At 31.7% G+C, this 15,880-nt stretch overlaps 1 protein-coding gene across 5 annotated transcripts in view; it reads left to right on the top strand.

Annotated features, from left to right (window-relative positions):
- Positions 1-15,843, top strand: part of KRAS (KRAS proto-oncogene, GTPase) — a 37,887-nt gene extending 22,044 nt beyond the window's left edge. For 3 of the 5 annotated variants that reach the window (XM_082352302.1, XM_082352300.1, XM_082352299.1), the window contains 2 exons: positions 6,733-6,856; positions 11,355-15,843. In XM_082352302.1, coding sequence (XP_082208428.1) covers positions 6,733-6,852 — 120 coding nt within the window. In that variant the 3' untranslated portion in view covers positions 6,853-6,856; positions 11,355-15,843. The remainder of the gene's footprint in view (positions 1-6,732; positions 6,857-11,354) is intronic. The other 2 variants (XM_082352303.1, XM_082352301.1) reach the window with 1 other exon arrangement.
- The last annotated feature ends 37 nt before the right edge of the window (positions 15,844-15,880 follow it).

The following is a 15,880-nucleotide window of genomic DNA, read 5'->3' as shown; positions in this document are numbered from 1 at the left end:
GAGAAACGTGGGAATTTTTTTTTTACTGTTTTATTTATAAAGTCAAAGAACAGGGAAACAAATTTTGAGTTTCCTATTTTAGAAGTGCTTTTAAGAGTATTATGTCATATGTTTCTAGATTAAATTTTGTTGTATTTGAAGAATTTTACTTAGGTAGAATTTTTTTTTTGAAGGATATATTTTTCAGGAAAGTTTTTATTAAAGCAAGAGAATATTTAGAAAGTAAATAGAAATTCTCAGTTATTCATTTACTGTGTTCTGAGAAAAAAATACCACCAGATTGATCCTGAATTTTGTTTCAGAAACTATCTTTATTTTAAAAGTAACTTTTTCTCTAGGTAAAATAAAATAATTGATATTATTTAGCCTATTTGTATGAAATAAGAGTTTAACATATAGAAAAAATGAATTCCTAGAAAGGAAAATATAAGGTTATGATGGAATATTAATATGTTTCATACAAGATGAACATTTGTTTGGGGCCTTGTCTGGTTATTTGTACCTATGAGCCCAGAAAACCAATTTCATGGAATTTAACTTTATAATGCTATAAGTTAAGAAGAGTGATGAACAACTTATTACATGGTTAAGCTTATAAAAACACCTTCTAGACCTTTCACTGAATTTTGTGAAGGGGTAAAAATTTAAAAGTAAACCATCATTCAGCTAGTATATATGTCTATTTCCCTAGTGGAAGATCATACATACCACTTTCTAGTTGTACAAATTTGGTACACAGTGAAAAAAAACAATGAATTCTATTTTAAGTCTTCGTTTTGGGATTAAAAGCTGAATTAGAATAGTTTTTGACCATAATACAGATTATCTTATTCTAAAACCTGATTTATAAGTTAAAGAAATACTTGGTGTATACATTACTTCACTTTACTTTGGAGGAATTAAGATTTCATTCATATCATTTCCAGGTCCCACAGACTGGGAAGAGGTTTGGTTTTTGTCTTCTTTGTGTTGGTCTTCTCTGACCGTACTCCTTCATTTCCCTTGGGAGGTACTCAGAAAACGTGATTATAATACTATAATTTTTTTTCCCATTTTTGTATGAAACATTTTCAGATATAAAATTGAAGGAATTTTATTGAAAACATTTGCAAACCTACTACCTAGATTACACTATTAACAGTTTACTAACTTGCATTAGTTGTAACTTTTAAAGTATACATTTTAGGCTAGTGGACACATTAGTTTACACTGTACAAAGAAAAGAAAAACTCTAAGACTTTGCCTGATGTTGTAAAGGGTTGCAAATAAAGCAGTGCTTCTCATACAATCAACTGGGCTTCTTACTCAAATCCAGATTCTAATTCTCAATTAGAATTAGGGTCTAGGTTGGAACCTGTGATTCTGCATTTTTAGCAAGCTCTCGGGTGATGCTGACTTTGGTACATGGACCACATTTGGAGTAGAAAGGTAATAAAGGACAGTAAGAGGAGGAAGCCTTGTTATTCCTGCAGTGTTGCCCTCCACTCTCATTTGATAAGAGCCTAAAATAATAGCTCTGTCTTCTTTCCTTGTTGTATGGTTACTATCTCAGAAGTACTGTTGATTCTTAAGTGTTTGACATTAATGCTTTAATATACCACAGCATTCATAACCAATCAGAAAACTACCTAGTTTCCTTTTAAAGTAGATTTTTAGGTTTTATACTGGTTTTGGGGGGGGCGGTTGGGGGGTGTCGGGTAGGGAAGGGGATGTAGTGTGTGTGATACCAAGTGGATTAACCTAAATTTGCTTTGTAGGCATTTTTATGGATCATCCAGAAAAAATATACAGTGATATAATACAAAGGAATACTTGTACTTTATTTCTTAACCTTCTAGCACTCAGCTTTTCTTATATTTATGTCCTGTTTTATTGATATTGTTATGTAATTTATGTTGCTAAACTATAACTTAGATACTTAGTTTCCTAGATACTTGATTTCTCTTTATTACATGGACTTGTTGATTTGCCTTTCAAAAGTTTATTCATCTTTCTCTTTTGAAATTATTTTGATATTTGCATGCTTTTAGAAGACTTTAATTATTCCAAGTAACTGAGAAAATGAAATATGTAAATTTTCATAAATTTTAATTTACATCTCCAGTTTTTGTGAAAATTTGAAGCCCTATTTTCTGCAGAGTGTTTTGTTACTCATCTGCTATTATTTATTTATTATTTGAACAAAATGAATATGCATATCCTTGTTGTATTTTATCAGCAGCTACTCGGTTCATGCCCTAAGTTTTGGTCTTGAGCACGAACCTAAAACACAAACAACAAAAATTATATTCAAGTTAGCAGGAACAGGACATTCATTTAGAACTTTCATAGATATAAGTCAGAGGCTGGCAAACTTTTTCTGCAAAGGGCCAGATGATAAATATTTTAGGCTTTGTGGGCCACAGGTGCTATCAGTTGCATTTTTTTTTTCTTACAACCCTTTAAAAATGCAAAAATCACTCAGCTTGTGGGCAGTACAAAAATATAGGCTGTGGCTGCATTGGATTTGTGGGTTGTAGTGTGCTGACCAAGTTGTAGTGTGCTGACCGTTGATTCTCTGGGGAACTGTATTCTTTGGCTAGACACAAGAAGTTAGGTCAGACTTTCAACTTAAATTTTACAAGCTAACATTAGGAATTTTAAAGTAAAATTTATGTATTCTGTGAAAGAGAAAGAGGAGTTTTACTCTAGTCTTTTTAAAGGTAAGGGTTGTAGGCTATATATTTTACCAACTTTTAATTACTTTCTTATTTTAAAAAGCCCATTTTATGGCTAGAATACAGTGAATTATATTTTTAACTATCATTTTAGTCCACATCTGAAAGGCCAAAGTAGTTTTTATTTTCTGCAAGTATGCTGTATGTGGTCCCTGTGTTCCTAGTGTATAAAGGCTGCTACCTAGGTCACATCTATCTGGGCAGTTAGTAATTGACATATTTTTCTGGCCTCTTTGGGCAGTGTATGGCAGTGTTTGCAAAGGCTGTTGAAACCAAAACATTGACACCGTGGTAATCAGCTGTGTGTTTTCCAGTCTGCTAAAATCAAAAGTGGGGATCATTCAGTAAAGCAGATGACAAAAGCAGAATTCTCAGAGTATCTGCTACTCCTGATTCAGCTTTTTTGCTTTCTGGAGGTCTCAATTTGAGCATAATGTGAAAATTTGTTTTACGAACTTAAAAATGTTGAGTGATTAATTTTCCGGGTTTTGTTAATTTCTAGATACTTAAATTCAGTTGTTAGAATACCTCCATTAAAGAAAGCTTATCATCAAATTGTTTTAACAAAGCAAACCAAACAAAAAAACTTTATGTGCCATATTTCTGTTTAATAATAGTTGGTTTCTGTACATAAGATCAATAATTTGAACTTTGCTTTTTATGAGTTAAAACTAGACAAAACAAGTACTGAGCACCTGCTGTGCACCAATGCATAGTATAGCCTCCCAAGTAGTAGTATTGCTGCATTTCAGTAGTTCCTGAGGTGGGCTGTTGTTTGGCAAGGTTTCTTTCCAATTCAGTGATGCAAAGTTGATTTTTAGAATACATCTTGTTCCTCCCACTCCTCTCCCCCAAGCAGGGCTAGTATTCTTGCATCTGTCTATAGTTAGGGTATTTGAGGTGTTATTTATTTCCTTGAAAGAGCTTTTGCAGATAATAAACTATTCAACTAGAACAAGTACTTGTTTAAAATTAAATCGCTTAGTGAAAGCATTATAGGTACCGGGATACAGAATGATGCTGTTAACAGTTCTTTCTCCTGTATTGAAGTGCTCTATTTCCATAGTCTCACAGTACATTTTCAGATACTGGCTGAGCTCCTGGTTCAAAAAAATTTACAAATGTATCTTTAACAACTTACTTTAAAATTTACATATATAAACACATGCACTGTTGTTCTTACATGCACTTTTGTTTCAGTTGTTCTTAAAGTTTAATAAGTGACATCTGAAAATGAGTATATGTGGCAACAAGCTATATGCCCAAGAATAAATCATTGCGTGCCAGTTAAGACCTTAGCAACTAGCCAACAGTAGGTATTAAACATCTGTTTCGGCTGTACTTAATCTTTTAAAATTACTTACAAATTTTGGAATATGAAACCAGTGTTCTGTGCCAGTGGTTTAAGGTATATACAAGGATCAATAATGTTCTCTTCATGTCCGCATGCCTTTAAAGCATATTATCAAGAAATAAGTAATTAAGTCTGAGAAAATATGGTAAATAACAGATTCTTTAAAATCTAATTTAAATTTTCTATTAGTAAAAATGAGAAATGAAAAAAGTCACTCTGGAATAACTGTCTCTCAGTGTTGTTAATTATCTTAGCCTCCGAGGTCCTGATACTGAATTCTTGGTGGTGGGTAGTAATCTCTTCTTTTTAATTACTGGCTTCCAATTCTCTCTCTGCATTGCGGGAAACAAAAATCATATATTCTGATATTGGTGATGGGGATGTGCACACTTAAAAAGTAGACACGTTCAAACTAATTTTAGAAATAAGTTACAATCAAAATTTGCTTCTGCTAAATTAGTAGAGGACAAAACCCTGTTTTTTCCTCCATCATAGTATATTTCAGTACTTCTGCATTGACCTTATAACTTTTTTTTAAACAGGAATATAAGTTTTTATTCTTAAAAAATATGAGCTTTACCTGGTTTGTTTTATTTATATACATATGTTTTAAATTTCTTGCATTGATTTTCAAATTGAAAGAGAATCATTTGTGAAAATATCTTAAATGCCAGCTCATGCTTTATATTTTACATGCTTTACTAGAGTTATTTTAGTGCCTTAAATTATTTATCTAATTTAATAATGAGAATTTCTAATATGTAAGTTTTAAGGACTTATGAGTAAAAACAAACCATCTCCTCTTAAGAATTACTGATAAATATAAAATATTACAAATTTTATATATGGGTACAAAGTGGCTATCTCATTTAAAGTACCAACATATTTAATGATTTTAAAAAATAGTTGGAATTTTTATTTTGTAGTTGGTTTAGCTAGCTAGTCGATTAAATTGATTTCATTAAAAATATAAGATATTCAGATTTTCTTGGGCTATAATGACTTTTGTATTAGTTGAGTAGAAATACATCACAAGTTGGTATACGTAACTTGAGACGTACATTTTAATATATAATCAACATATTATTTAAATCCCTACTGCTTAACTGAAACTTAATTTTTTATGAATTTTAAATTAAAGTTTTACTTTAAAGGTAAATTACTGAGTTCCACTGAAGCAGTTCTTAACATATTCTTGAGATTTATAAAAATTAATATACCCTCAAGAATTGACGTGCCCTTTTTTTTTTCTTAACTATTATAAGCAATGGATGTGTACATGCTAATATTAAGCCTTAGCTGTTGGTTTACTTAAGTTAATACTTAAATGGCTGATTCTCTGTGCCTGATTGAATTTAAAACTACATATCATACTTTTGATACCTATTAACTTTTTAGGAACTGAGTCCATTTTGTCACATTTGGTTCGTAGAAAGACTGATGTTAACAATCTCAGAGAGTTAAAATATGCCAATTTCCATAGTGACTAATTCATTCTTAAGACTGAAAGAACAGAATAAGCTTAAAATTAAAGGTGCGGTAAAATACACTACTAACATATTTTTTAAACACATCTTCCTTTTAGAAGAATGGAACACACATACCATATCTTTTAAGTTAATTTGTATCACATACAGATTAATGTTTATGTGCATTTCTCTTTTAGATGTTAAGTTCCTACTTTGATGGTTATGTTTTTCTGGACAAACTAACAGTACAGTTATCTAAACATTTTGTCCTCTTGGCTACTGCCTAATTTCCTAGACTGGAAAAGACATTAAAAACTTCATTGATCTCTATATGGCCATATGATTGTGTTTGTTGTCACAGCTTTCTTACCATAGCCTTAAGCAGGAGAAGCCCCCTTTGCCCCTTTAGAGTATGTAAACTAGAGTAGAAGATATGAAGCCAGTATAGTTGGATATTGTTCTCAAAATTATTTTTAAGACGTGTAATAAGGATACAAAATGCATTGCTACTATTTTGTGTTTAAACAATTAAAAATATTTTCATTTTATGGTAAACAGCCCTCATTTAGCATTTTTATTTAAATAGTATAGTTCTCCATTCACAGACGTCCCAGTCTCAGTTCCAGTTTGGGTCCTAGAAATTGACTGGACAAGTTGTAATTGAAGATAGAACCCAAGATTCCAGTCGCTTGATGCAACTATATTTTGAAGTGTTTTGTGTGTGTGTTTAAACAAAGTTTAAATGTCCCTTTTGTACCATTTTTCTCCTCACTCCCCACTTAGAGCTGGGGTACAGAAATCACTTGTTTTCCCTAAGTCAAATAATTTAAATCTAACTTCAGTTTAGGCTTTGATTAATTCCATGACTAGCAAACCAAAATGACTGCATTATTAATACACAGGTACTAATAATACATGTACTTAGGTTTTTCATAATCTCTCCTAACTCCTAATTTAAATTAAAAATTCTAATCCCGTTACAAAACAAAACTGGCTTCAAAGAACAAACCAGGATTTAAGCCCATATTTTAAAATTGAATCCCCCATTTTATTCAAACAATCTGATGTCTGTTTAAAAAAAAAGAAATTCTCAAGTAAAGCTCATAATTCCAAATTTCTTGCACATGGCTGTCCCAATAAATTACTATTACCAATGAAACAGACTTTAAAGAAGTTGTGTTTTACAATGCAGAGAGTGGAGGATGCTTTTTATACATTGGTGAGAGAGATCCGACAATACAGATTGAAAAAAATCAGCAAAGAAGAAAAGACTCCTGGCTGTGTGAAAATTAAAAAATGCATTGTAATGTAATCTGGTAAGTTCAGCATATTAATTTCGGCAGAAAGCAGATGTCTTTCACAGGTAACAAAGTAGCAACCGCTTTAGAACTACCTAGGTGTGGGATTCTAATTTGAAGTATTAAATAAGAAACTTGTAGTTTGTTTCCACAATTAATACATTTATTTATTTGTATTTCTCATTTTGTTTTTTTAATTACACTTATTTTTAATCTAATGGGTATTAATTATAATTGAGATGGTTTTGAGGGCTATAGACTACTCTGCATTTGCCATAGAGTCTAGAGAGAAAAAATCTGAGGAACTATACAAAGGAGGAGTAAGTCGAATGGCCCAGAAGGTGGGAAAGGGTCACTCTTACAAGTGTGTGTTTTCTTTTGGACATTCCACAAGCAAATACTTGTTCTGTCTGTGCTCTCTTAACTTAGTGGCATCAACGTCACTTTTTTACCCAGATGAGAAACCTGGAGTGATGGGATGATTCCTAAATCCCTCTTTTTCACACCCATTTGGAGGCAACCACAAATTCCTATTATGGTACATTCTAACTTTTATCACATCATTAGTTCAGGCCCCTATCATTTCTTGCTGGGACTATTATAACCTCTTACTTGGTTTACCTGTTGCTGCCTTCATTCACAGTGCAAAGAGAGAGATACTTAAAAGAAATGTCATTTTCTTATCTTTAAATCTAGTTACTGACTTCCTGTTACCTACAGAATAAAATCTCAAGTTTCGTAGCATATATATGGCTCTTAACACTTTCCTTCCCCTCTAGCCTTTGGATTTCTCTCTTAAAAACTCCTTGTCTGAAATTTTTTTGTCCTTATGTAAATCAACACCATGTTATTTCTTACCTGCCCTTGCGTCTTGGCTGTTGCTCTTGTTTGGAATGCCAGTGTTCTTATCCCCTAGTCTTACTAGTTAACACACTTTCATGACTGTCTCATCTCTTGTTCTCTAAGAATCTTTCTTTGAAAACCATTAGACTGGGCATAATGCACTTCTTGTGTATTCCCAGTTTACTGCTCTTAACTGTTAACACACTTAACCATGTTAAATTGAAATAACCGCTTCTGTGTTTGTCCTGTATGGTAAGAATCTTAGAGAGCCAGAATCATATATTTTTAATCTTTGCATGTCCATGGCCTAACGAGGTTCCTGGCACACAGTAGCTGCCCAGTTGGATTTACTGAGTGGAATTTCTCCACTTCCTTTCTAAACCAACCAATATTAAATTTGGTCTTGCTTAGAAAATATTTCACTCAATAGGTGCCAGAAAGTTCATGCCAGAGCTTAAGATTTTGATGCATATTATTTGTAACATATAATGCTCTGTGAGAACATGAAATAAAATTGTAGGATATCATTTATTGTGCTGATTAAAGGGTTGGTATTCTTTACTATATGAGTTGAAGGTATGAAATAATGTATCTCCCCAAAATATAAAATATACTTCTGAATAGTAGACTAAGTTCCAAAAGATATTATGTGGTATACTAACGAACTAAACTCAGAAGAAGAAACAAAGCAAAATTAATGATTGGCATTAATTTTTATTGAGATTTATAAACTCTTAATATTTTTTGAGTACCATTGTATAAAGCAGTATTTAATTTAGAAGTTGGGATAAAACTTAACATTGCAATGCAATTTGAAAAGTAAAACTTCTAAAATAACAGTAGCCATGACCAGAGTTAAGTGATAGTCTTCTTTTCTTTTCTCCCATTGTCTTATACTATTAGATGATTTTTACAGTAGAACTATTTAGAATAAAATAAGTTTTATGCTTTAATTTTTATTTAAAACAAAGGTGAAAGCATATACTTTTTAAAATTTCATATTGTGCAAACTATATTTCAGTGGCTGTGTAGTCTGAATGTCAAATTGTTGGGCATGATGAATTAAATCCTTATTTTTTCAGTGATCATGAATAGCATTTATATAAGAAAAAAGTGTACTTGGTAATATTCAAAATTTTAAATATTTTTACAAAATTAATTTGACAATGATAAATATACGCAGATTAGTTTTTCTTAGTCCTAAAATGATGGGTTTAAACAAAATAATTACTGGTACCCTATTTTGTCTTTTAAATGTGTATGTAAGAATGTAAAAAGGGTATTCACTACCCTGTTTTGATCAATTTTAACATTTTACTAATCATTGAAATTATTAATAAGATTATATAGAAAGGAGAGTTCAGTGCAATATGAACTAAAAGTATGTGTCGGAATCTTAGAAGAAGGTAGTGTTATCAAATTCTGCCTTCATTGTCTCCTAAATACTTATATATTGTTTTCACCTTAGGATGTGTCTTCTCTATATCCATCTCATGGTTTTTCATTTTATCTGCTTCAGCATTTTTGTATCATTGACGTTTTTCTTCATTATAAAAACAGTGGAAATGGAGTAGACTACATAAGGATGTGTGATCAAAGGGAATTTGTGAAGGGTAGGGGAGTTGGAGTAGATCCTCTCTTAAGATTCCATCCCATTCTAAGAGGTTATGGTTAGAAATTAGTCAAGGTTGGTATTATTTATAATAATAATTATTATATCACTGGAATTTTTTTGCTCTTTATGTGTTCAGAAGGTTAGCATGAAGGTTTATATACATTAAGCCTTGATTGTATTGCTGATAAACTGTCTAACCACTTTATCTCTCTCCTTTGGGTGAAACAGAAGTGTATGTTACATCAGTAATGATATCAGAAAGTGGGGAACATCAGTGAGTGCAGTTCGGGGGCTTTACTGGGGACTTTTATTCACTAGTATTCAAATCAATAATGCTGGTTTTTATCCCACTACTATTGTTTAAATGTGAGCAAGCCTCTCATTCCCACTCTGTGTTTAATTCTTTAAAAATATTGGTAATACTTTTCTAAACTTTAGATCTGTTGTGAAAATTAGTTAAATGTAACTTGAATGAAAATGCCCGAATTAATTTAGTTATTATTTTGAAATAGTAATTGTAGAAGATCTTAGTAATGCATAAAGGAGAAATCATATTGCTGTTAAATTTTCAGTTATTTTCAAGATAATATAACTTAATGAATGTGTTTATATTAATATTCAGCAGAGGTGGTTAAAATGAGTAAAAAGCCAGTTTTCATTGTTCTTAAAGTGGCTTGATTTATACTTTATTTGTTGTGTATTTGTTCCTAAGACTCCCTCTAGTGTCTAGGTTTGAAAACATCATTAGGTTAACAGGCTTTTGTTGACAGTTACTAATCAGTTAAACAGATATTAAAATACATAGAGGATCATATTTTTTCTTTAATTCTTTATTTTGCTTTTATATTTAATTTGCTTTTTAATAGGGGTAGGACAAGAATTGACTTATGTATAGATCTTGTATAATTCAGGATTGCAGTGTTAAAATCTACTGTCCTGCTACCAGTTTCAAAGTGCCATTTTTCATGTTCTGTATGAATGATTAGGTTGAAAATTATTCTGACTTGAAATCACTTTCAACCATTACTGATTTGGATACCTTGCTTTTGATCACAGCTGAATGTAGGCCAAAATGACCAAATGGAAATTTCTTTGAAGATACACAGCATTTGACTTTATATGTCAAATATTAATATATGACTTTATATTAAGTATTTTGAATACTTAATATACTAAACAGAAACTTAAAAAAATAATGAATTTTAAAAAATCTCCAAATCAGCAGGCTCTACCACCATTTAAATGATTTAGCTCATTTCTCCACAAATAGAGGCATTAAATTTTTCGAAGTATTGTGTCTTGTGTTGTGGTCACTTTCTTTACTTGTTTTTAAATTTTTTTTTTTTTGGCCGCGCCGCGCGGCATGTGGGATCTTAGTTCCCCTACCAGGGATTGAACCCGCGTCCCCTGCAATGGAAGCACAGTCTTAACCGCTGGACCGCCAGGGAAGTCCCCTGTTGTGGTCACTTTAAATTTCCTTCTCATATCATAAGTATATGAACTGAAACTAATGCCTTTAGAAAACTGAAAGTATAATCTAATACTGTATACTTCATGGTAGTTCTTTAAATCTAATGGATTTAAGTAAGTATTGAACCAGAGCTCAAATGCAGTGAATATTTATGAAATTAGTATATACTTGCATGGCTTATATCAAATATCTAGAAACTCAGGGATAATTAAGTATAAATACATATTCACACATATACACAAATACATTTGGATTTTGGTGACTGAGGTGTGCCAATATGGAAAAATTAGTAGCAAATTAAGTTCTGGGGGAAAGTCATGTGTTAACTAAGCATACGTAAGATTCTGTGCCATTGATTTTCATTGCCTTTTGTGAAAATCAGTGTTCCCATAATGTTAACAAAATATCCTTGAAGACATTTAAGAATCCTAAAAGTCTGATATATATTCAGTTGTCTAAAGAGAAATGTTACGTATCCTTATTCTTTCTCAATATTAATGTTTCCATTAGTAATAATATATCTTTTCTGTTATCTGTATACCTCAAACCATCATATATATTCACATTTTAATACTTATGTGTTTCAGGGTGTTGACGATGCCTTCTATACATTAGTTCGAGAAATTCGAAAACATAAAGAAAAGATGAGCAAAGATGGTAAAAAGAAGAAAAAGAAGTCAAAGACAAAGTGTATAATTATGTAAATACAATTTGTACTTTTTTCTTAAGGCGTACTTAAGTAAAAGTGGTAATTTTTGTACATTACACTAAATTATTAGCATTTGTTTTAGCATTACCTAATTGTCTTTCTGCTCCATCCATACTGTTAGCTTTTATCTTGAATGCTTATTTTAAAATGACAGTGGAAACTTTTTTCCTCTAAGTGCCAGTATTCCCTGAGTTTTGGTTTTTGAACTAGCAATGCCTGTGAAAAAGAAACTGAACACCTGAGATTTGTGTCTTGGGGTTTTTGGTGCATGCAGTTGATTACTTCCTATTTTTCTTACCAATTGTGAACTTTAGTGTGAAACAAATTAATGAGCCTTTCAAATCATCCCTATTCTGTGTTTTATCAATCACATACATGGATTAATTACTAATTATAACTTCAGCTGAGATTTCACGATTGGTTTTACTGAAGCATTGAGGGAACACAAATTTATGAGCTTCCTGTAGATTCATCTTGTAGGTTTCATGTCCTGTAGTTTCAGTTACCCTTAATGAATGTAAAGTTACACTGTTCACAAAGGTTTTCTCCTTCTTTCCACTGCTATTTGTCAATGGTCACGTTCCCCCAAATATTATATTTTTTCTATAAAAAGAGAAAAAATGGAAAAAAATACAAGGCAATGGAAAATATTAAAAGGCCATTTACTTTCCACATTAGGTAAATTCCTATAATACTCTGAATAGCTTTTCCTGTTAAGGCAAACCCAGTATGTAATGAGGATTATAACAACCATTTTGGGGCTATATTTACATACTACTAAATTTTTGTAATAATTGAAAAAATTTAACATGTATTGAATATACAAAAATTCTCATAGGAATTAAATATAGTCTCCCTGTGTCAGATTGCTCTTTCTTAGCGTAAATCTTTTCTTGAACTTCAGTCTTTAAAAGTAGTTTTAATTCTACTGGTAATGATGTTAAAAATTATTTGGGCCAGTTAGCTTAGTAGGTGTTACAGAGACCAACGTGGCAAGGCCAGGCCTTGTGTGAGCTTTGAGCTTCACTGGGAGTTTCACAGTATGGACTGCATCCCTATGGTCTTCCAATGTTGTCATGCCTCGGTTGGTCAAAAATGGGGACTAGGAGAGAGTTTGGATAGCTCAGCAGGGTACATTCTCACTATGTGGTAGTCCTACTCAGGAATGTCACTTTCGTTAAAACGAAACGAAACTTTAAAAACATTATTTTTAAATGAGGTTTTAGGGTGGGCTGGCAAGATTTTAATTTTTTTTAAACAACGAAATGAAAGTTTCAAAATCTTGAGTATTGGCTAGTTCTCTTAACACTGGCTAAAGTAACACTTTACAAGTCTGGTCCATAATTAAGAATATCTAATGCTTATAAAATAGATAAATTAATGTTAACAAAATGATTCTTTCAGTGCATTTAAAATGTTAACTTATTTTAAAATATTTGAACTGAGATGGTGTGTTGAGGTGAAAATATCACTGGACAAGGAGGAAGGTGACTTAGATTCTAGTTATGTGTCTTTCATAACTCCAGTTTTAGGCAAATCACTTACTATCCATTTCTTCATGTTAAAAGAAGTCATCTCAAAGGCTGTATCTAGCATTATAACTATGTGATTTACATTCAGTTTACATAAGGATATACCTATTTGTCAGTCTCAGCACAATCTGTAACTTTTTACCTGTGTTATCATCTTCAGTGCCAGTCTTAGGCAAAATTGTGCAAGAGGTGAAGTTTATTTCTGAATATCCATTCTCCGCTTTCAGGACTTCTCCCATATTAGTGTCATCTTGCCTGCCTATCCTTCTACATGCCCCATGACTTGATGTTTTTTCGTTCAATACTTCTAATTCCCCTAACCTCAAGATTTATTGCTGCTTTGGATAGCTCCATGAAGGCTTCCCATCAGGTCACATCAAAATGCCCTACATCTTACTTCCTCAGGCTCAACATAATCCGACAGACACTATAATGGGATCTGACCTAAGAGTTAATTTTCAGGTGGTGGCTGTAGCGATTTAATCTCGATCCTTTGAACATCATCTCTTTGCTGCCTGGTCCATCAGGGACAAAGTAGGAATTTTCACACCTGCTATGAGGAGTCAGAACCCTATCCAGTGGAATGAGAATTTAACAAAGGTAGTGCTGAAAGAATTCCTTATCTAATCTACAACGAGGACTAGCCCTGCTAATGATACATTACATTGTTTTAAAAACTAAAATTTTGCAATGAAAGATACTTTAAAATTTATTCATAAATCTTACTCTTTAGCAGAATTCATTTATTCAACAAATATTTGAGTGCCTTCTAGATGCCAGGCACTACACACGGCACTGGGGATATTGTAGTATCCTCAACCAAGGGGCATAATCCCTGTCCTTAGGTAGTGCTTATATTCTAGAGCAGTCTATATTTCAGTGAGGCATCTGGCACATGACCCAGATATAATGCATATTGTAGTTCTGCAAAGAAGTGATTTGGTCTCTAAGCTTAGTTTCTTCCAGTTCTGAAATAATTGTTTTGCTCTGATTCCAATGTAACTGTTTAATCAAGCTACTTTTTAAAATTAAATCGGTTTACTTCATTGTTTTAAAGGAGTAAATTTGAATATTGTTTTTTATTTGGCATAACTATGTGATTCTATTGGGACAATTATAGTACCAATTAAGTTGTATGTCAGATAATGTTAAAATTCCCTTGTGTGTAGTATGGTCTCTTTGTATAAGTAATTAAAATAGACTTTAAAAATTAAACATTGAATTCTAAAATAGTTGTGTTTATCTGGGTAAAAATAAACAGATGCTGGACCTAATTCACAGAAAAGGAAACTTCTATGTAAAAATCAATATGATTTCTGAGATGCTATACTAAACTACAGGTTTATGGAACATTATCTAGGTAGGGTGTTTACACTTATATAGTACCTCCTCTTGTTTCCACACAAGAGAAAGAAATGGCCATACTTCAGGAATTGCATTGTATAACTGAGGGGATTTTTAGGACTCTTGAATTTTTGATGTAGCTGGGCAATTTTTTTATGGCAGTGGTAATTATCCTTTATTATGTGAATTTTGAATGGTTTAATAAAATGTTTGTTTTTGTAGAGATTTTAAAAGGGGAGAGATAATCCTAGAAATAACAAATGTTATCTAATTATTATAGCCTTAAAGATAAAAACCCTTGTTGAAGTTGAAAAAAATTGCTAAATTACATAGTTTTAGACATTAACATGTTTATGGAAGAATGTAGCAGAAGTATGTAGTAAAATTTGAGTGAATATCTCCAATTAGGAATTCTAGGCTCTATTTTAACTGAGTCACACTGCATAGGAATTAGAACCTAACTTTTATAGGTTATCAAAATCTTAGCCACCATTGCACAATTTTGTCCTAAAATATGTAGAAACTTTGTGAGGCATGTTAAGTTGCAGTTTGCACAAGTTCATCTCATTTGTATTCCAGTGATTTTTTTTTTCTTCTATCCATTTTTTCTAAACAATATATACACATTTAGGTTTTTTTTGTAGGCAGTAAGAACTATCTGCCATTTCCATTTGTCAAAAAGTAATAATTTCTTGATGATTATGTATTAATGATTTTTAACAACCCATTAGTTATTTTAAAGCTGAGTTTATATTTAATAACTTTGGTGTTGATATTGGGTAGCATGAAATCTGCATTGAGAAATTGAACAGCATAAATTGAACAGCTGTAATAAGTTCCTTCAGAAAATGAAATTTCTTTCTTTCTAAAAATATATTCACGTCAGTTCTTTAAAAAGATTTGTAACTAGTAATACTTGTTTTAGTTTAATAGTTTTAAGTGCCTGTTTGGGATGATAATAGGCAATTTTTAGATGAATTTAGGAAAAACAAAGTTATTACCTACAGAAATGTCAATTACAGAAGGTCCCCTTTCCCTATAGAGCTAAATGGGTTATGTAATGTTTTATCCAAAAATTTCCAATTCCACTGTCTTGTGTTTTCATGTTGAAAATACTTTTGCATTTTTCCTTTGAGTGCCAATTTCTTACTAGTACTATTTCTTAATGTAACATGTTTACCTGGAATGTATTTTAACTATTTTTGTATAGTGTAAACTGAAACATGCACATTTTGTACATTGTGCTTTTTTTTTTTGTGGGACATATGCAGTGTGATCCAGTTGTTTTCCATCGTTTGGTTGCGCTGACCTAGGAATGTTGGTCATATCAAACATTAAATTTAAAAATGACCACTCTTTTAATTAAAATTAACTTTTAAATGTTTATAGGAGTATGTGCTGTGAAGTGATCTGAAATTTGTAATATTTTTGTCATGAACTGTACTGCTCCTAATTATTGTAATGTAATAAAAATAGTTATGGTGACTATCATAGTATGTACTGTTTTTTAAATTATTTATTTATTTAT

Source organism: Balaenoptera borealis (genome assembly GCF_965194805.1).
Source record: "Balaenoptera borealis genome assembly, chromosome: 13".
Lineage (NCBI taxonomy): Eukaryota > Metazoa > Chordata > Mammalia > Artiodactyla > Balaenopteridae > Balaenoptera > Balaenoptera borealis.
This window is presented reverse-complemented; position numbering and strand designations above follow the sequence as displayed.